Source organism: Cynocephalus volans, chromosome 10 (assembly GCF_027409185.1).
Source record: "Cynocephalus volans isolate mCynVol1 chromosome 10, mCynVol1.pri, whole genome shotgun sequence".
Lineage (NCBI taxonomy): Eukaryota > Metazoa > Chordata > Mammalia > Dermoptera > Cynocephalidae > Cynocephalus > Cynocephalus volans.
Genome location: NC_084469.1, coordinates 119,650,995 through 119,672,275, shown reverse-complemented (window position 1 = coordinate 119,672,275; position 21,281 = coordinate 119,650,995). Strand labels below are relative to the sequence as shown.

Genomic DNA, 21,281 nt, shown 5'->3' with positions numbered 1-21,281 from the left:
GAAATGGCTGTGAAGCCAGGCATGGCTGGGGAAGGGGTTTACACTGTCCCATGGGAGAAAAGGCTTGGAAAACTCAGCTAGTCCTACCGAAAGGATAGGACTGAGAAGGAGGTGTCAAGGCGTGTCTGGATGTAGTGTGTGTGCTCAACAGTATAGGGCCCCCCAGACAGCCAGTGCTGCTGTGAGAGGCAAGACACATGGACCCAACTGAGACTGGGGTCTCATGAAGCTCAGTGGGACACCTCAGGGGATGAGCCTAGACCAAGCAAGTGGGTCCAGGAGAGGAGACCATGGAGCCATCCCTCCTGACAGCTTGGTGGCCACTGGGCAAACAGATCCAGGTCTGGCCGGCCAGAACCACCTGGTGATGAGCTCCGGGGGCCTCGGAGGTGCCGGGAGGGCTGGTCATGGAAATGCCGTCTCCTTCAGGAAGCAGGGCTGCAGGGAAAACGCACGAGAACATCCATTTTCGTGAAGGGATAATGGGCCAGTGGGCTGTGTGGAGCCATCAAGGCTCTCATGCAAGCAGCTGAAATGGACTGTGGCTGTCTCAAGCAGGAAAGGAACATACTGGGAGGGTTAATGGGAGCCTGGAGATGAGGCCTGGGAAATGCCCCAGAGCTGAGGTGGCTGGTGCTATGGGTGTGTGGAGAAGGCAGCCCCACAACTAACTTCATAGGAAGACATGGGCAGGGCATAGCCCCTGCCCATAATCAGCTCTCCCCCACCCATCTCTGCATCCTCTGGGCAAGAACCTCTGACTGGCCAAGCCCGGGCGATTCGCTCACATGCTTTGAGGTCCGGGAGGCCTCCAGAATGGGAAGGGCTGGGCTCATCCATCTGGGAGGGCAGACTGGGTTTGAATGAGTTGCTGGGGCAGGGGAAGGGGGACTCTTTCTGGTCACTGTCTACCACCTGTTACCACCTGCTTGCTTCCCTGTTTCTTCCTTTGTTTACATGTTCATTCTTTCCCGTGTAAACAACCCTAACAGAACCAGGTGCTGCTGATCGGAGCTGGGTATTTAAAGGCCCTGCCCTTGAGGAGCTCACAGTCCCCTCTTTGGTTTGTTCATTCATTTAGCAAATACCTCCTGGTCGTCTGCTGTCCCAGGCCCTGGAGAAAGGTGCAGGCAGAACACTCGTAGGGTCCCCTGTGGGAACATATTTGCAGGGCAGCGTGGTGGGGCCAGTGGATACAGAGGAGGGAGGGACATAGGGTGTCCTTCTCCCTCTCCTCCTTTGCCTCCCTCTTCCCTCTTTGCTTGGCCATTCGGTCTGCCCAGAGACATGGTACAGGCCCTGCCCAGGCCTGCTGTGGACCCTCAGAGCCAACGGCTCATGTTGATCGACACTAAACCAACCTGGTCCTATTTGTTTCCTCTTGCTGCTCTGACAGATTACCACTAACTGAGTGGCTAAAATAATACAAATGTAGTCTCTTAAAGTCCTGGAGGTCAGAAGTCCAACACGAGTCTCACTGGGTTAAAACTGAGGTTTTGGCAGGACTGCATTTGTTCTGAAGGTTCTGGGGGGGAGAGTCTGTTTCCTTGCTGTTTCCAGCTTCTAGAGGCTGCCTGCATTCCTTGGCTCACAGCCACATCACTCTGACCTCTGCTTCCGTCTCTGACCCTCACCCTTCTGCCTCCCTCTTATAAGGATCCTTGTAATTCCATTGGGCCACCTGGATAATCCAGGATAATCTCCTCATCTAAATTTCCCTAATTTAAGTCACATCTACAAAATCCCTTTGCCACGTAAGATAACGTAATCACAGGGGATTAGGATGTGGACATCTTTGGGGCCATTATTCTACCTGCCACACCTCCCCCTCTCTCTGCCACCTTGGCATGTTAAGAAGCATAGAAATTGTTGTGGACCAGGGGTGTGCTGGAGCTGCTCATGCCGGCTTGACCCTGCTCATGAGAGCCGACCACTTATGTCCGCTCCCAACCCTGGTTCAGGGACATCCCCTTGAGGGCACAGCATCAGCTGAGGTGGGATTATTCACAGGAGTCAGCACATGCTGTGGTCGGGCTTTCTGATGTTGCGAGCCTGTTGTTAAACATTTATCAGTGCACCACTGGCCGAGGCTGCTGCTGATACTGATAACTACTGTTTGTAGAGCATTCGCACGTGCTAGGCACTGCGCTAAGTAAGCACTATCCATGGATTATCTCATTGTTTGGGATCTCTGCACGGCTCTCCCTGAGCACAGGATGTATCTTGTCATCCTAATGAACCAGAGTGGTCACAAGGCCAGACAAGCTCTGTCAGGGCTGACGGGAGGTCACCCAGCAACACTGTTCAGGGGCTGCTTCTCCTCCTCGGCCTCTGCAGCCCCGCAGGTGTCATGGTCATTGTGTCCTCAGGCGACTTGCTCGAGGTCACACAGCTAGACCACAACAGAGCCAGGACCTGAACCCACGTCTCTTGGAGGCTCAGCCACTGCAGGGGTCCCCGTGTCACACTGAGTGCTCCTCCAGCCCGCTGGGCACTTCAGGTGGCAGTGTCAGTCCATCCAGGGCTTGGCACAAGTCTCTGAGCTCACCCACAAGAGCCACTGAGCTGCTTCCTTTCTTCAAGCCCAGAGAGTCTCCAGGCCCTGACCCAGAAGAACAGCTGATGTTTTGTAGATAATCTGGGGGTGAGGGGTGGTCATCTACATCAAGACCTGGACCTTCTTGAGTGAGGGTGAACTAAAGTGGTACCTGCTTGTACATGCAGGTGTGTCTGTGTGTGTTAGGGGCAGAAGGTGGACATTTGTGCCTGGAGAGAGGCTCCGGCCTTTGTCAGAGAGTTGCTATACTGTCAGAGTCAGGGTCACTTCGGGCCGGCCTGTGGCTCACTCGGGAGAGTGTGGTGCTGATAACACCAAGGTCACGGGTTCGGATCCCATATGGGGATGGCCGGTTAGCTCATTGGGTGAGCATGGTGCGACAACACCAAGTCAAGGGTTAAGATCCCCTTACTGGTCATCCTTTTTTTTAAAAAAAAGAGTCAGGGTCACTTGGAGCAGAGGGCTGGGAGGCCTGGTGGGAGTGGATGCCGCATTTCTGCCGGCGTGGCCAGTGGAGAGCTCAGAACACTACCACATCATGGTTTACACCAAGAGTAGGACCTTCTGGCCTCAGTTCCTGGGCCTATACCTCCTGTGTGAGTCCTGGGGAAAAGTTTTAACCAACTGAGTCTCTGTTTCCTCATGTGTACCATGAGATGCTGACAATGCCAGCTTCACAGGACTGTCCTGCAAGGACCCCATGAGCCAGTCCACTCGCAGGGCTTAGTGTGTGTCACCACCAGCATTGCCACTGCCATTCGCACATCTGCTGGAAACAGAGGTGAGGGCGGCAGCGGTGCACAGCAGTGCCTGTAGGGGCCTCCTCGGGCCACGTTTTACTTGAGAGGAATTGGTGATGGCAGTGATAACTACAAGAACAAGGGCTGCTTTTTTGTTTGACCCCCTGCCATGTGCCACACACGGTCTAGATGCTCTATGGGAATCATTCCCAGTCCTCACAATAGCCTTGCAAGATCAAGGCTCTTGTCCCCATTGTACAGATGGGAAAGTTGAGGCTGAGTTGCCCAAGGGCTCAAAACTGGCGTGGTATAGATCAGGGAAGGTTTTGCCCTCCCCCACCTCACCACTCTGAGTTTCAACCTAGATCCACCTGAGTTCAAGGCTAGGTGCTTTGTCCCATGACTTTCTGCAACTGGCAGGAGAGTGTCGTGGTTAAACACACAGGCTTGGAAGCTGGGCTGCCGTGGGTTTCAGTGTACTAGTTGTGAGATCTCAGGGTCTCTATTTTTTCCTCTGTGAAACTGGCACAGTGATAGAAGCCACCTCATGGGGCTGTTGTGAGGACTGACAAGAGAATGCATAGACAACAGAGGCCAGGCGCTGAGAGCAGTCCTGCTCCATTGTCACCACCTGCCTTGAACCGGTTTTTCCAGCCCCTCCCACGATCCTAAATAAGTCAGACGTGTGTGCAGTTAAAAGCTCTCTGGCCAGCAGTGTCTGAAGTCACTCGTCCCTGCAAAATGAGCACATGATGGCAGTGATGTCTCATTTTCAGAAGAGCCCCCCTGGTTAGCACTTCTCTTTTGTTTCGCACATGTTGAGTTCAGCTTGGCAAGTCTCAGAGAAGTCTCATTAGGGTCAAAGGGCAGACTGTCAGATAGCAGGCTGGGACTCATGTAGGCCTCTAAGGTGCTGAGATGCTGCACTCAGTGACTGGACCTCGCTGTCCTGTTCTTGTCGTTGCAGGCCGCCAATAGCTACCTGCGAGACCAGTGGTTCCATTCTCTGCAGTGGAAGGTAAGTCCTAACATGGTTGCCCATTGGGGCAGCCACCTCTACCTGTCCCCCTGCAGTACTGTTGCGGCACCCCGCCCTGGTGGCCGCTGTGCTCAGTGGCCCTACAGCTGTCTTCTTGCTTCCAAAAGGACCGTACAACTGCTTGCTGTCAGAATAAGGCGAGCCTGAGAAGCCAGGGGAGGCTGCATTTCTGAGGCTTAAGATGCTGGGTTGAAAGCAACTGCTGAAAGCTGTGCAAAGTGCGAACTTGCCAGAGATTCAAAAACCCAAGCCCTGTTTGCATGGTCTTCCCTGCCTTTCAGTCATCTGGCTTTCTGGCGTAATTTCCCGGTTCTAGTTCTACACAGGACGGTTCAGAACCTTCAGGCACTTAAAAGGGCAGTTAATCTTCCACTGGTCACTTTCAAGACCCAGGGGCAGAGAAGGGCCTTCCCAGCCACCCAAGGAGGAGCCTGAGTTCTGCCCCAGGCTCAGGCTTTGGAAATCCTGACGTTAGCACCAGGGCGTGGAGCGTGGACAGTCAGCTTCTCATTCTCGCCTTGCCTGTCCCTGCCGTCTGATCTCTTAGTTTAGAACAAGCCATGACAGGCCCTTGGCCCTGCAGAGCCAGCAGAGTATGGCTGGCATGGACAGTGTATGTCATGAGCTGTCATCTTTACAGTGAGCTGGAAAGCCGCGGGGGAGGAATAGCTGGCCCCGTGCCGGGCTTCATGCCCTGTGTCGTGTTGGGGGGACCGAGGGAACACTCAGAATTCCTCTCATGCCTCTGGAGGGGCTCTCACCACTGCTGGGGTGGGGGACAGAAATACAACCCTGGAAAATGACATTCCTGGTTCCACAGAGGGCCACTGCCCTCCTGTCCCTGTCAGCTGCCAGTGCTCTCTCTTTGTGCCTGTGGGGCCAAGTCTCAGAAGTTGAGCACGAGTCTCAAGTTGGGGCTATGAAGGGGAAACCAGTGTTTATTAAGCTCCTGCAGTGTGCCAGGAACTGCGTGAGGCTCGTCTTGTACATTGCCTCCTTGCCGCAGCCTCTTAAGGTCCTCACTGTCATTGCTCCTGTCTCACACGTGGCAGTGGTGGGGCTCAGACTGGAGGCCGGGCTATCGTGGCTAGCAGGGGCCAGGCAGGACCCACATCAAGCTTTCCAGTGCCCACAAGTTTCTGAGCGGAGTCAGTCAGAAGGCGCCAGGTGGCAGCTAGGATGGCGAGGTGGCACACACCTGCTCACAGCATCAGCAGGTACTGCCAAGAGTCTGTTTCCACAGGGAGAGCATCCCCGATGTCTGGCTCTCTGTGCGCCCAGGTACAAGCATGTCCCCGGACAGGCAGGACATACATCACAACCTGTCGGGGGCCATCTGGGAGTTAAATGCCAGAGCAGGCGAGAGGGAGGACACATAACTGGGGTGGGGGTGAGGGGGCTACCTGAAGGAAGAGACTTTTCACCACCAGGGACAGTGACCGCTTGGAGTCTCCGCCTCTTCTGTTCTCCATGGTGTTTCACATGTGAGTCCTCAGTAAGGGGCAGCCTCGCTTTTTTCCTTAGCTCAGGACACAGCAGAATGTACTTGGAGACACACTGCCTGCTTGACGGGTGGGGAGATGCCTCCTTTGAAAGGTGGCCAAGATCAGTGTCAGTGGAGAAGGCCGTCTTTAGTGGTATTCCACAGAGCGGTGCTTTCTGCCTAGCCCTGGTCAGCATCTTCTTCAACGGTGACTTACGGGCACACCTAGAAGGCAGTGCTTGTGTAACCTGTGAACATTATATAGTAACAAGGGATGACTAAGAGAGTGGGCACGGAAGATGGAATTTGGGAGACTTTGGCTGTAAAGGTGATTTAAAAGTTGAAGCTTGAAACGTTCAAATGCCAAGGAGTGCATGTGAGGTTCGAACAATTGATTAAGGAAGTACAGAATCGGGGAACCCTGGGTTTCTAGCAGTTGTTGTGTAGACGTGGATGTCTGCACTCAGTTATGGCAGCGTTCAGTTTGTTTAGGGTTGTTGGATTTAGTCAGTTAAATTTTTTTGAAAAAGCATCAAGGAGCTGACACATTCCTAGCAGCGTGCTGGCCCTTTTGCCATGTGGTGGATGGTGACCTTCGTTCCCATGACATTCACATGGACTTGTGTCCTGTGCACGTGTAAAACGCTGGCAGCTCTTCCCCTTTGACAATCAATTGCCCCCCAATAATTTAGGTATGCTGCCACCAGGTGGCAGTGGTATCTCAGTGTTAGCAACTTGATTAAATTCCAGTGGCTCTTTGCCACCCAGTTTTGGTGAGATTTGAGGAGGCATGCTCTCCTGCTTTTAAGATGGCAAAGAAACATAAAGGTGTTTTAGAAGTGCCACCAGCTAGCAAAACAAACTGTAAGACCTGGATTTGAATCCTAGTAGCTTACTTGTCCTATGGTCTGGATAGATTCCAGCAAGTGTTCCCTTAACTCATGAAGTTAGAGTGTACCTACGATGTGCCAGGCCTGGCTAGGTGCTTTCCAGTTCATTGTCATTCAGCGCATGAGGGAACTGGGGCTCCAGAAGTTGAGTGACTTACTGATAGTTGCACAGCAGATTTCAGTCCAGACCTGTGGAGCCATCCTACCTCCTCCTTGATTACACTGTGCTTGACTCTGAGGTTTGTACTCTTCAGCCCACTCAGGACTTGACTGATACTCTCTCCCCTCTGTATTTACAATCTACCATTTTGTTTTTTCCTTTTCTTTTCTTTCTTTATTTTCTCTTCTTCTGTCTCTCACTGAAAAAATCAATAGAAGTTCAAAATTAGGACATTTAGAAATCTCACAACCTCAGCTTGAATTTTTAAATTTTCTAAATGTCCTTTTTGCCATTTTATCCCCTACTCTAATATATATCTGTATGTTGTAGCTACAGTGCATGTACAGAATACATTTTTCTTAAATCCTGTGTTCCCATTGTTTAGTTTTTATCAAGTTGTGCCGGGATCTGGGGCATTCCCAACAGAGCAACATGGCCCCTAAGGGGACCAAAATTAGTTCTTTGGGTCTTAAAAAATCTTAGTTATTACGGTAGTGTGTGGCCCTCCAAAGCTCAACCCTGCTTAACAAAATCTTATTCTTCACTGTTTGACTTCAAAGAGGAGGGCAAATAGGGGGAAACGTGTCAAAAAAGGCTCCGAGGGGGCCAATAATGAAAAAAAGGGTGAGAAACACTGCTATAGAATCAGCCTCAACTGGCTTTGTGGAGCAAGGCAGCGTATAAAAATGAAACATCTAGGTGATATTCTTGCCGATCTCAGTTCCAGCCAGTGATGCTGTTGTTTTAGTGGCCTCAGCTCAGAACATTAGCACGTTCACACGCCATCATGGAGGGGCTTACTCGGTGCTGGGCACCGTGGTTTGTGTATTTTCTCATCTCACTGAGTAGGTTCTATGTTATTGACATTCTAATGTTCTAATGTTATCTGACATTCCAAGATGAGGAAATTTGAGTGCAGAGAGTCCAGGTCACTTGTCCAAGGTCTCAAGGCCACTAAAAAGGGGAGCAGGGTTTGACGCACAAGGCCTCTCTCTCGGGGCAGGTCTGCGCTTCCTCCCGGCCTCCTGCCCTCAGCCAGTGTTGTTCAGGGGGCTCCGAGGAGCCTGGGGCCCCACAGGAGGACCAGCATCCCCCATCATAGGAAGGAGGGTGGGGTGGGCTGCTCTGAGCTGCTGGGACAGGTGGCTCCAGCCCTCCCAGGATCTGCTAGAGCAGAGCCTGCAGCCTTGAGGGCTCCCTGGGGAGGCTGGCCCTGTTTGGTTTGGGTGGTTCGCCCCTGAGGCCAATTCCTGGGGGTGTGGAAGCATAAACAGTTGCAGTGAGTTAATGAGGCCTCAGTTCTGACTCAGAGATGTACCTCCTTGCTCCTGCCCTGACCCTTGGAGGCCAGGTCCTGTGGAGACAGGCCTGTCAGTGTGTACGAGGCTGTGAGGGGACAGACCAGTTTGTGTGGCAAAGCCAAAAGTACGTTCCAGGCCGTGAGGGACGGTGTGTGTTTACAAAGCTGTGAGAAAATCGGCCCGTTTCTGTGTCCAAAGTTTGGAGGCAAGAAGCCCAGGTGTACCCAGTCTCTGAGTACTGGCCTGTGAGGAGACACATGCTAGACTCCTGCAGGATTCCCAAGAAGCCCGGATACACCTGCTTTGAGTAGCTGGAGCTTCTGGTGCCTCCAGTCTCTGTACTTGCTGAGAACGGTCCCTCAGGCCGCTGCATAGAAGTCTTGGAAACCAAGGTGATTTTATCCCCGGGGAAGCTGGGTCACTAAGAGCAGCCCCAGGAGCCAAGCCCCAGAGCCAGGGGCCAAGGAACAGATTGTGCGTGAGACCAGAAGCTGGCTTGCTTTTCTGTCCCAGGGCTGGCAGTGCCATAGGAATGAGCTTGGCTCTGGGAAAATCCCAGCCCAGGTTTGCATCCTCACTGGCTGTCTGCCCTGGCCACGGCTGCCACCTCCTCTCTGAGCAGGGTTTCCCAACCCCTGGGGTGGCCACAGCCTCGTGGTCACCTTCATCCAGGCCTCTGTCCCTCGTCTATGTTGGAAAGGAGGGTGAGAAAGAACTTGGGGGGCTGTGAGTTGTGAATGTTGCACGTGAGCATATTGGCTGTGAAATGTGTTTATTTGTGGCTCAGTTTTCTCATCTGTGAAGTGGGGATGATGACAGCACCTCGTTCACTGGATCCCCCTGAGAATCAAACTCTCTGTTGTATGTGAAGCAGGTAGAAGGGAGTGTCTCAGGCACTGTTATCAGGTGTCTCTGAGGGGGTCCCAGGCAGTAGCAGCAGCTGGCTCAGGCCCCCTCCCCCTCACAGCCCCTTCCAGCCCCAACAGAATCGAGGTCTGGAAGAGCTGAGGGTGGGTGGGAAGTGTGTCCTCAGCAAGGTGTCTGCCTGGCTCTGGCCAGGGATTGTCTCCCAGGTTCGAGTGTCCCCTCACAGATGAGGGGACTGAGAGTGCAAGGGGATGAAGGTCATTGCCAAGGACAGGCACCTCCCAGCGAGGTTCCCGGTCCTGCTTCCACCTGCTGAGCGGCAGCATATCGGGCGTTAGCTGGGTCCGTGTTTGGAGCTCCCACTGAGGGACAGCCACTGTCAGAGGCTTGTGCGCCTGGGATGGCCGAGGGCCAGGGGCAATGCCTGGGTCCTCCCTTCCCTGTCTGGCTGTGCTCTCAGGAGGGCAGGACTCTTCACCCTTCCCCACACACAGGGAAGAAGGTCCAGGGATTCCCAGGACACCACAACAGAATGACAATACCCCTTGAGCCAGTGTCCTCCCCTACACCCCTCACTGAGGATCAAGCTGGAGGGGGACCCCATAGGGGAGGGGATGCCTGAGGCTCAGGATGGGACCCTCCAGCAGATGCCTGCCCCCCCACCTCCAACTGTCCTCCCTGGACCTGCCTCCTTCTCCCTTCCTGGGCATGGGAAGCCTCCCTAGGAAGAGCCACTCTTAGTGTCCCATGGCTGTGGCCCAGACTCCTCTCTCCACCAAGTTGCAAACGCCTTCCTGAGCTCACATCTGAGTCTTTGGGGAGCCCACTGGATCCCCCCAGCCTCAGCACAAAGCAGCAGCTGGTCATGACACCAGGGATGGGGAGCTTGCTCCCATGCAAGCATGTGCCTACGTCACCTCGGAGAGTCCTCATGACCCTGAGTGGGGGCCTTTCCTCCTATGTTCCCATTTTAAAATGTGGAAACTGAGGCTGAGAGGTGAAACCATTCACTCAGGATCACACAACTATTAAATGGCAGAGCTGGGATTTGAACACAAGTCTGATTGAGTCCAGAATTTTGACCTTAACCACTCAGAGCATGACTCACAAACGCGCGCGCGCACACACACACACACACACACACACACAACCCCCCCGACGTACGAACCCCCAGATGTACACACACAGCCCCCAGACGTACACACACACACACACACACAGATGTACACACCCCCGGACGTACACACACCCAGACAGTTCTCACCCTGTGAGCTTGCGCTTCTGGCAGCCCTTTGCCCTCTCTGCGCATTGCTTGCGAGCTCAGAGCCCAGGCACTTGTTTCGGGAGGCTTTGTGTGGGAGCCTTACATTCTCCCCCAGTCTCACAGACGTCACTGTGAGGATCATGGGCATTAACCTCTGACTCGGCAAACCCGTTTCTCTTCTGCATGTCAGCATAGCCACCAGCTCGCCACCTCTCCCCAGGCCCCGAAGACCAGGCTCAGGACCACTACCTCCATATCTGCCCCAAACACACTGCGTCACTTGTGTGCCCTGCTTCCAAAATCCAGGCTCTGTGTGCCAGGCCTAGCCCTGCTCCTACCTCCCCCTGTGGTGGACCAGTACTCTCCTGGGTGGCTTCTGGCGGACTCATTCCCACCGGCCCAGGGTGTCCCCCTGACTAAGGGAAGACCTTGCCCGTCACTCCCCCCACCCACTAGCACACTGCCTTCGTGCTCTCTGCCCCCACTGCCCCCTCTCTGTCTCTCTCCGTCTCTCCGTCTCTCGCTTTTTACAACCATGTCAAGCACAACCACCCCCTGTTCCTGCCATCCTGACTCTTTCAGATCCCCTCCCAGGCTTCCTCCATCCTTGCAGGGACACTTTGGCAGGTGCGGCCAGGTACGCGGCAGCCTGTGTGCATTGGTGTACGTTGCAGCGTACACATTCTAGCATGTTCCCACAGCTTGTGCGAGGAAGCCGTCTTGGCTGTGCAACAGTCCGTGAAGTGGCTGTGGCAGAACCGACCAAGGGACTCCACTGTCTTTGGCCATTTGGGTTGTTTCCAGTTTTGCTGTCTTACAGATGATGCAGCCATGACTACCTCACACCTAAGCTTTGACTTCTTTTGCTTTATTTTTTTAGGGCAGTTTTTTAGACAGTGATTACTGGGCCAGTGGGAAGGGGTATTTTTTTGTGCCTCTTACCACATGTTGCCAATTGACTCCTGAAAGAATAATTTCTGCAATGCTTAAGTGTGAGGGTTCTGGGCCCAACTGCCTGGGTTCCAATGCTGGCTCCACCACCTACTGGTTTTGTGACCCTGGACTAGATACTTTCTTCTCTGGGCCTCCTTTTCCTCCTAAATAAAATGGGGTTTATAACAAGGCCAAGTTCATTAGGTTCTGGTGAGGATTAAATGGGTTAGTAGCTGTGAAGAATTCAGAGCAGTACCTGCCATGTGATAACCACTCAGTATTCTTCTTGATGAACAAGGATGCAGGAAAATAGGCTCTGTGTGGAAGGATCCAGAAGAAGGGAGGCACAGGCACGTTTGCCTTCAGCCCCCATGAATACCACCAATCAGTCACTGCATGCTCTCTCCTGAGGCAGACTCTTCAACAGAGCCCCTGCAGTTGACCCAGTTGACAAAAGGAGTGAGCGTGTCCCCCCACCCTGCCCTAGTGACCTCCTGGGCCTGTGGTGCACCGAGTGTTCCTGGAGCCCAGGCCCAGTGCCTCTTTGGGGCTTGCTCATAGGAGCCTTTGTGGAGCTTCCAGATACACCCTCTGGGTGTGCTTCTCCTCTATGTGCAACAGTAGCAGGAATCCAAGTGTCCTGCCCTCTGAGGAGGAAGGTAAGACCGGGAAGCGAGGAGGCAAGGACAGACAGACTGGTCTCCTTGCTGTTAGGGCTTCACCACATGCCTGCTTTGTCCAGGTCAAAAAGGCAGGAATTCCATTCAGATTAATTCCCCGCACTCAGTCCAGGAGGCTTTGTGACCTCTTAAGAAGGGATCAAAAGGATTCAGCTGAGAACTGTGAAAGGAGGGGCTTTCCCCTCCAGGCAGGGGGCCTGTACTACTCCAGGAGTACGGGAGGGGCCCTCAGCGGGAGGCACAGCTGCTGACAGAGCTGAGACCCAGGGAGCAAAGGCCCTTTCCAAAGCGACTTCTTCCACACGTGTGCTCAGCAGAACCCAAGGAGGGAGGCCTTTGGGGACCCAGGTTGCTGGTCCCTCTGGGATGGCCATGGTCTCCAGCATCTCCCATCCCTGGCCCATGCCCCTCAATGGGTCATCAGGGACCCTGTAACTAATAACAAAGGGAGCTTCAGGGATTGAAACTAACAAGTGGCAGAGGGTTGGGCAGCCTTGGGGAGCAGAGCTCATCATGTGCTCTCGGGATTTCTTTACAGTAGAGGGAGAGAAAAACAATTATTAGGCACCTACTAATGTCAGGAGCTGTGCTGGGGGCTTGCATGTGTTTTATATAGTGAAATCTCACAAAGTGTGATTAGCCCTGTCTTGAAGGAAGATCTGAGAGAGCAGAGGGGCTTGTTTGAGGTCACACAGCTAGAAACAGGCGGAAATGGGATTTGAACCCAGGGAGGTGGGCCTTTATGCCCAGCCTCCTGCCTGGCGAGGGGCCTGGGACCTGCCAGCTTCTTGCTGTGGGTGTTGGCACAGTCACATACCCGGAGGGTGGGGGCATGGGCTAGGCAGCCTCGTCTTGGGTCCAGTCTTCACTTTCCCCTGCCAGAGCTCTTTAGAGTAGACATGGGACTTTTTTGTCTGTTTACATAAGCTTTTCATTGAAGAGTAACATACATGTAGAAAAATGCACAGAAGAGTGAATCCTTCCCGATCAAGACACAGGGCATGACCGTGGCCTCTCTCCCCAGTGGGAAACCACTATTCTGTCTTCTAGTAGCACAGATTAGTCTTGTGTATAGTTGAACTTTATCAAAATGGAATCATACAGTCTGAAATTTGTTCATTCTCTTATTAATAGATATTTCCAGTTTGGGGCTGTTACAGACAAAACCACTGTGAACAACCATTGTGAACATTCTAGTTTGTCTTTTGGTGAACACATGTCCACATTCCTGTTGAGCATATGCCTAGGAGTTAAGTTGTTGGGCCATAGGGCAGATTCATGGCCACCTTTATTCATTGCTACCCAACTGTTTTCCATAGTGGTTGTACCAGTTGATACTTCCACTAGCAATGTGACAGCCCTAAGACACAGGAAGGACATTTAAAAATTGTATTTCAAAAAAAATCCTGAAAAGGAAAGAGAAAACTGAAAAAAAGCTCACTGTCATAAACCTTTGTTAACACTTTTTAAGTTTTGAAAACTGGAGCTATAATTTACATACAGCAAATTTACATAATTTACATACATTTCAGTCTTAATTGCTGAGCATGAGGAGTTTTGATTACGGTATTCACCTGAATAACCACTGCCCAAATTTCCATCACCACAGCAAATTCACTTGTGCCCCTTTTTAGCCAGTCCCTTGCCCAGCCAGATATCCTGTGTTAACATTGAAGAGTAAAATTTGTGCACGTGTATGGTAGTTCTAGAAAGTATAGAAATGTATAAAATGAAGTTAGTCTCCTCCCTCATCGGGTCCATTTCTCCCAAGGCGATCGCTCTTAGCAATCTTCTGGGGCTTCTTGGGGAGTTTTTATGAATATTCCTGTTTAAACACCACCCAGATTTTATTATCCACACCGCTTTGCTCCTTGCTCCTTTCTCCTTTACTTATGTATCATGGCGATGTCTCCATAGGAGCACATACAGATCCACTTCATTCTTTTTCACACTTTTGTGGTAGTCTGTTCCAACAAGGTTCAAGCTAGATGGGGATCTTTCAGTAAAACATTGTCATCTGAATGGGGAAACTGAGGTCCTGAGAGAAAGGACGGAGGGGAGAGCATTTGTTGAGTGTCTACTATCTACAGGCCAGAGGCAGCACCAGGGGCTTTGCTACCCAGTTCTTGCCCCTGGAGACCCCACAACCATCCGCATGTGGTAGGTGAAGCATCTGGAACCCGGGGACCAGGTGGGGTGACCTGCCCCACCTGCAGAGCTAGGCAGCAGAAGAGTTGGGTTTTGCACTATGTATTGGACCACCCAGCCCTTCCTTGTGCTCTCCTGTCCCTTTTCTGTGACCAGGCTTGGGCTTTGGGACATTCAGGACTCTCCTTGCCCCCACCTTCTGTATGAAGGTCTTTCTTGGGCCTCGGGAATGGCACATGTGGTTCTCCAAACGGCCAGGAAAGAAGTGGCATTTGTGGGTTGTTGTTTTTTCCAGACAAGGAAGGGGGGGACCAGTGCTTTAGTGTGTCATCCAACGCACGCTTTGATGGGGGCTGATGAGTCACTGAGCCATACAAGGAAGTTTTTCACGTAAACGGTTTGCGGGCGAACTTGTTTTCTGCCCTTTATGGCAGAATCTTTTTTTTTTTCCTTTCTTTTAAGATGTGTTTTTTAAACATAAATAGTATGTAGAGTCTTGATAGGCAAGATCTTTTGTTCTACAGGAGGCTGCAGTGGGTCTGTTTCGCAGCCCGTGGTGAGCAGCAGAGTCCGGGAGATGGGGATGCTGATCTGCTCTTAGGGTGGGGCAGTGGCCGGGTGGCCCAGCCTGGGAGGGGAGGTGGCTGCTGTCCTTGTGTTGGCCTCCGAGGTTCCCACCCGCCTGCCCGTTGGCTCGGAGACGAGACCAAACAGAGACTGAAAAGAGCAGCGCCTGTCCCCACAGAGGAATTAGGCCCTCACCTCACCCAGAGGTGATCGGAAAATACCCAGCGGGACAGCCAGTTTGACTCTCTGGAAGGAAAGGTGTTTGGGAGACAGGCTAATGACCAGGAGACGATTCCCAAACCCCCCCAGCCCTGGTGGCCATTGCCTGCGTCCTGCTCCCTGAGGACCCCAGTGCATTCTTAGAACCAGTGGACAGTTTTGACAAAGCCCCGAGACAGACAGAGACCCCCTTTGGGTGACATGAAGCCATCCTAATGGTGCCTGCTGGCTCGTGGTGGCAGATTGCCATGGTGGTTTGTTGCCAGGTGGGGCTGGAAAAACTGGTGGCCTGGCAGATGTTTGGATGAGACCCTATGCAAGACTGGGCTGAGTCTGACCTCTGTCTATGAGCATGCCCAGGAGGTTGGGGGCCAACTTGACACTGGCCATAGATGGCCAAAGACTCAAGCAGACCATGTCTGGTGACTCCTGAGGCCTTTGTCAAAGTCTGCGTTGAATCTTCCACTTATCTCATCCCAGGCCTCCTGGCCACTACAGACCTGGAGATTTTGAACCAGTGGCTCAGTGGTCCTCAAGGTAGGGTTCGAGGAGCAGCATCCCTGTCACCGGTAACTTACTAGAAATGCAAATCTCCTGTCTCATAAACTCTGCGGGCAGGGGGGTTGTGCAGCAAGCTTTGTTTTAACACGCCCTCCGGGGGATTCTGGTGCCTGCCACAGTTTGAGAACCACTGCAATAGCTTGAAGAAAGGGGAAAGAGCAGTAAACCTTTATTGAATGCCTCCTATTTTCCATCCACTACATCTGTGTTATCTATTTAGGCTGCACGGTGTCCCTGCAAGGTGCGTGTTATATCTTCATTTTATAGACAGAAAAACTGACTCAGATGAAACAACTTTTCTCATGCATCCAAGCCAGAATTCAAACCCAGGGTCTGAAGCCTCCTTCTGTATCTGTTCGGTCCTGTTGCTGGGTCCCTCACAGCCCAAGGTCAAACATAAATAAATGACGTCCGTAGCTTTTGGATTAGTCTGCCGGTGTCCCCTCCTTTTGTGCCCATATCTTAGAATTCCCCATCAAATTCACACTCCTAGGATCCATCCTGGGCTTCCCTTGCCCAGGAGCATTCTCAGGGTGACTGTCTGAGGGCCCCTCCCCAAGCCTCCTGGTAAACCTGTCTCTCCACATGATCCCCCACTTGGAAAGGCAGATATATGCCTTATCCTATATTCAAGTGTGACATTACCTGTCTTGAAACGCACGTTAGAGACCAACTGTAAATAAATTTATTAGGGAACTGGGTCCTTTTTCAGGGTAGGAGCCAGTGACTCCAGCCCAGAGGAGGCAGCCTGGCAAGGAATGGGGGCTTGTGAAGGGATGGACGGATGAGATGCCCTTTGAAGTACTGCAAGCACAAGATAAAGTTTGCAATAAAATAAACAACAGAGGCCCCTGTTGAGATGCTACTGTCTTGAGGCTGAGCAAGGGAAATCCTTATTTGGGATAGACACGGCTCCCTTTATCAGGCCCAGAGGAAACAGAGCTGGTGCTGCTCTCTGCATTCCAGGGCAGAGAAGCTCGCCTGGGGCCGGCCCCGTCCCACACCGCGGAGGAGCAGCGGTCTCGGTATAGTACTTGCATTTTTTTTTTTTTTTTTCATGACCGGCGCTCAGCCAGGGAGTGCACCGGTCATTCTTATATAGGATCCGAACCCGCGGCGGGAGCGTCGCCGCGCTGCTAGCGCAGCACGCTACCGAGTGCGCCACGGGCTCAGCCCAGTACTTGCATTTTTAAATGTATTTGGCAGGCTGTTAGCTGCTATTAATTAGGGGTGTTTCTTTAGAAAATGCTGTCTCAGAGCTGGCCGGTTAGTTCAGTTGGTTAGAGCACAGCCTTATAACACCAAGGTCACGGGTTCGGATCCCTGTACCAGCCAGCCACTTAACGCAAACAAAAACCACATGAGACAGAGAATGCCATCTTGTATGAGTGACTAATAAGAGGTCCCCACTGCAGTCTTTAATATTGAGTGGAAAGAGCTCTTAGACACAGGGCAGCCTTGGTCAGCAGACAGGGCCCGGTCACTGAGGTTTGGGAGCCAAGGCTGGTGGCATTGCCAGGAAGACTCCAGAGGGGATTGACACACAGGGCAGAGGTCAGGCGGGAGGACTTCTGTTGGTTTCATTTTAATTTTGTAAATGTAGATCCTGCCTCCGCCCAGTGGTATTTGAGGTGGCTTACACAAGTATACAGACTGGGAAAATCGATACTGATTTGGAGTAACTTCCACCAGGTGTCAACAGAGAAAAAGCCAGAAGCACAGACATATGTATAATGTGAAACGAAATGAGGACCCCCCCCCCAAAGAAAAACCCTTTCTATATATTTGTGTTTGATTGTATATGACCATGGAGAAAGATATGAAATGATATATACCAGGGGTCTGCATGTTTTTATAAATAAGGGGGTTGTTTTTGGAACATAGCCCTGCCCGTTTATGCTGCAATAGGGCAGTAGTTACAACAGAGATGGTGTGACCCACAGAGCCTAGAATATTTATTATCCAGCCCTCTGGAAAATGTTTTCTGAACCCTGATATATACCGTGGTATCATGGTGTTAGCATGGACTCAGGAGACTGGTAGAGGAAGGGCAGAGGAGAGGTTAAAAAAAAAAAAAAAAAAGCCAACGTATATGGCCTGAATTTATGTGCAGTTTTACACTGATGTGTGTGCATGTGTGCATGTGCACAGAAAGGGAGTCAGTGCAATGATGCCATCAGCATGCCCAGGTGCAGTCAGAGAGCCCCTCACAATGGATCCTTGGTGCTCCGTCCTCTCTGCCCTGACACTGCTCTGCACCATTGTAGATTTTTCAAAAAACATGTATTATTTCAAAAATCAGATAATCTACTGGGCCACTAAAAAGTAAAAAATAATAGGATCTCAAATAGCTTCCATTTTTCTCTAAGAATATGCATTCTGACCAATTTAAGAATTCTGTGTACAATGCCCCCACCGCAATCCCAATTTCTGAAATGTTTGGGGATTTTTTCCCCTCATTTCTCTTTAATTAAATGTGCAATGCAGGCGTATGGCTTCCTGCAACAATTTGAAACATTACAGATAAAGTTGAGCCTGTGCCTCTGTGCCCCACCTCCGCAAGCACTTCCTTCTCCAAAGAAGATAGCTGTTACCAGCCTGACAGGTCTTTCCTGGTGTGGGCCCCCCCCCTCCCCCCCCGTGTATTAGAGCCATGTGTGTTTGCATGTAAGCATGGCCTTTGCGTGTGTTTGCTTCCACACTTGGAATCAGGGCAGATCTTGTAGCGCTCCTTCATTCTTTTTAACTGCTCTGTGGTATTACACTGGTGGGTGGGCCACAGTGTGAGCATTTCTCTATTGATGGACATTTAGAGGGTTCTAATCACCCTTATTTTTTCTCAGACTTATGTGTCCTGCTGAACTTAATAGTTACCATTTTTCAAGCCTGTAACATTGCATTTAATCCTCTTAACAGTTCTAAGAGGCTACTATTAACCACATTTTACAGGTGAGGAAACTAAGGTTCAGAAAGGTGGTGCAGTTTGCCTGAGGCTGCTCAGCTTATAAGTAGCAGAAAAGAAATTCAAGCGTAGATCTGCTCCGCTCTAAGTTTCTTCTAATTCACACACCTGAGAGCAGAAACAGGGTCTGCCTCAGCCTCTGAGTTCCCAGGAGTTTCCAGACTGGTGGGGGAAGCTGCCAGCCCATAAATCCCAGAGTGAGTGAAGGTGGGAGGTGACAGAGAGGGACAATAAGGAGTGTCACAAGGAGTAAAAAGAGTTTACGGTGCAGGTGTAAAGTGTTGGGTGTGTTGAGCAAGGGGCTGGGAACCTGCCTGGCTCCCTAGATCAGAGTGGGAAGCACTGTGCAACCCTGCCTGGCCACTGTTGATGGTATTTGATAGCTGGGGCACTGCTGGAGGCCAGACCAGAGGGCACAAGGAAGCCTGGACTTTCCCTGCTGGGTTGCTCCCAGTTAAGTGAGTGTCCTTGAACTGCATAACAAACTCCCACAGACAACACACATGTACTGTCTCCCAGTTCTGCAGGGCCACACTCCCTCCAGAGGTTCATGGGGAGGCTCCTTCTGGTCCTTGCCTCTTCCAGCTTCTGGTGGCTCCAGACGTACCTTGGTGTCTCAGTCCGCTCAGGCTGCTAAAACAAGATCCCATAAACTGAGTGGTTTATGAACAACAGAAATTTCCTTCTCACAGTTCTGGAGGCTGGGAAGTCCAAGATCAAGGCAGATTTGGTTTCTGGTGAGAACTCACTTCCTGGTTCATGGACAGCCCTCTTCTCTCTGTATCCGCTTTTATAAGCTGTGTCCTCTGTGGTGGGAGGGACAAAACAACTCTCTGTCTGGGGCCTTTTTTATAAGGGACATTAATCCCATTCATGAGGGCTCCACTGTCATGACTTAATCACTTCCCAAAAGCCCCACCTCCAAATACCCTCACACTGGTGATCAGGTTTCAGCATGTGAATTTTGCAGGGATACAAATATTCAGACCAGAGCACTTGGCTTGTGGCTGTCGCTCCAGTCTGTGCCTCCATGGTCCCATGGCCTTCTCCTCTTCTGTCTCTCCTCTGTGTGTCCCTTTTGAGGACAATTGCCATTAGATTTAGGGCTCACTGTATAATCTAGCATGATCTCCCCATCCCAAGATCCTTAACTTAATTACACCTGCAAAGACCTTTTTTCCAAATAAGGTCACATTCGCAGATTCCAGGGATTTAATGTGAACACACCTTTTGACAGGCCACCAGTCAACTCATGACACCAGCTAATCTGGCAGGGGCAAGAGGTGGACATTTCCCTTTCTCTTTCTGATGAGCGAGCCTCGAGGCCCAGCCCTCCCTCCCTCCAAAGCAGGTTGGCTCCAGAGCACGCAGCAGAATATCACGCAGCTCTTGGCCCCGTCTTTGCCTGCATGGGAGTCAGTGAGGGGACACTGCCCGGGACTTGATTCAGGAACCCTGAGAAACTGTCACAGTGTCTTTTTTGCTGCTGTAGTGTCAAGTGCCCGAGGTAACCCTCCTCACCGTCTCCCATCACCTTCAATCTCTCTCCCTTCTGTCTCCCTCTTCCTTGGCGAGTGCTCCCTCTGCCCTGCCTGCCCCTGGGAGTGTTTTCTCTGCTCCTCCTCCTTCCTTTCTCAACCTTCCCTTTCTGTCTTTCTGCAGCCAGTTCAAAATGTAACGTAAAAGCAAAAGCCACATCTTGTCAGCAGCTGTTCCCGTCCCCGCCCAGCCACGTGTGGGCTGAGGGCCCAACCTCCTCTCCAAACCTCCGGGCAGCTACTGAGAAGGGGGCTCAGTTGGGACAGTGGCACAGGGGTCCTGGGGAGGAATGGGAGGAGCAGGGGGAGCTGTGTCGAGTTCTAGAATCTGTGGAATTCTGTTCACGGACAGCACGTGCTTTGCCAGGCACGGCTGTGCTGTGGCTGTTTTTCCATAGCACCCAACAGGCTTCCAGAAGAAACGGCCTCCCCTGGGGTTAGGGTCACATGAAGACGGGGAGCCTTTCCAGAATGCCAAGAGCATGTCTGGGTCATGGCTGTGCGTGCAGCTCAGGACCATGAGGCAACCCTGAGTGAGGGGCCTGGCTCTGGCAGAGCCACCTCTGACCCACCCGGAGCAGGTTACGTTGTGGTCTCTGAGTCTGTAAAGTGGGGATTGCACCTGCTGACCCCTGGCTGCACACCCGAATCACCTGGGGATTTTTTTCTTTTTCTTTTTTTTTTGGTGGCTGTCCAGTATAGGGATGCCTGGGGATTTTAAATGTACTTTTTTTTATTGGGGTAAAATACACATAACATGATGTACCATTTTAACCATTTTTAGGTGCACAGTTCAGTGGCATTAAGGACATTACCACTGTGGTGGTCCTGTCACGACCATCCATGTCCGGAGCTTTCTCATCATCCCAAGCTGAAACTCTGTCCCTGTTAAACACCAACTCCTCATTCCTCCCTCCCCCCAGCCCCTGGCAGCCACTGTTCCACTTCCTGTCTCTTGAATTTGACTACTCTAGGGACCTCATTTAAGTGGAATCATACAATATTTGTCCTTTTGTGACTGGCTTACTTCACTTAGCACAATGTCCTCAAGGTGCATCCACGTTGTGGTGTGTGTCAGAATTTCCTTCCTTTTTAAGGCTGAGTAACACTCCATTGCATGGACTCATCTGTTAGTGAGCACTTGGGTTGCTTCCAACCTTTGGGTGATTGTAACTAGTACTGCTGTGAGTGAACATTAGTGTTTAAATATACTTTTAAAGATACCAGTGCCCAAAAAAGCACTGATGCCCAGGTTCCACCTACCCGCCAATGCCAGTCTGATGGGGTTGGCCTGGGGTTGGACTCTGATAGGAACTTTGTTAAGCCCCTAAGGTAGTTGTCATGTTAGCCAGGATTGTGAGCTCTGCAGGGT

The 21,281-nt window shown here is 51.6% G+C and overlaps 1 protein-coding gene across 1 annotated transcript in view; it reads left to right on the top strand.

Moving 5' to 3' along the window:
- The window catches only part of CMIP (c-Maf inducing protein), a 232,823-nt gene that overhangs the window by 147,827 nt on the left and 63,715 nt on the right, over positions 1–21,281 (top strand). Inside the window, exon 3 of the mRNA XM_063110618.1 lies at positions 4,265–4,315. Within this exon, the coding sequence (XP_062966688.1) occupies positions 4,265–4,315 (51 nt within the window). The remainder of the gene's footprint in view (positions 1–4,264; positions 4,316–21,281) is intronic.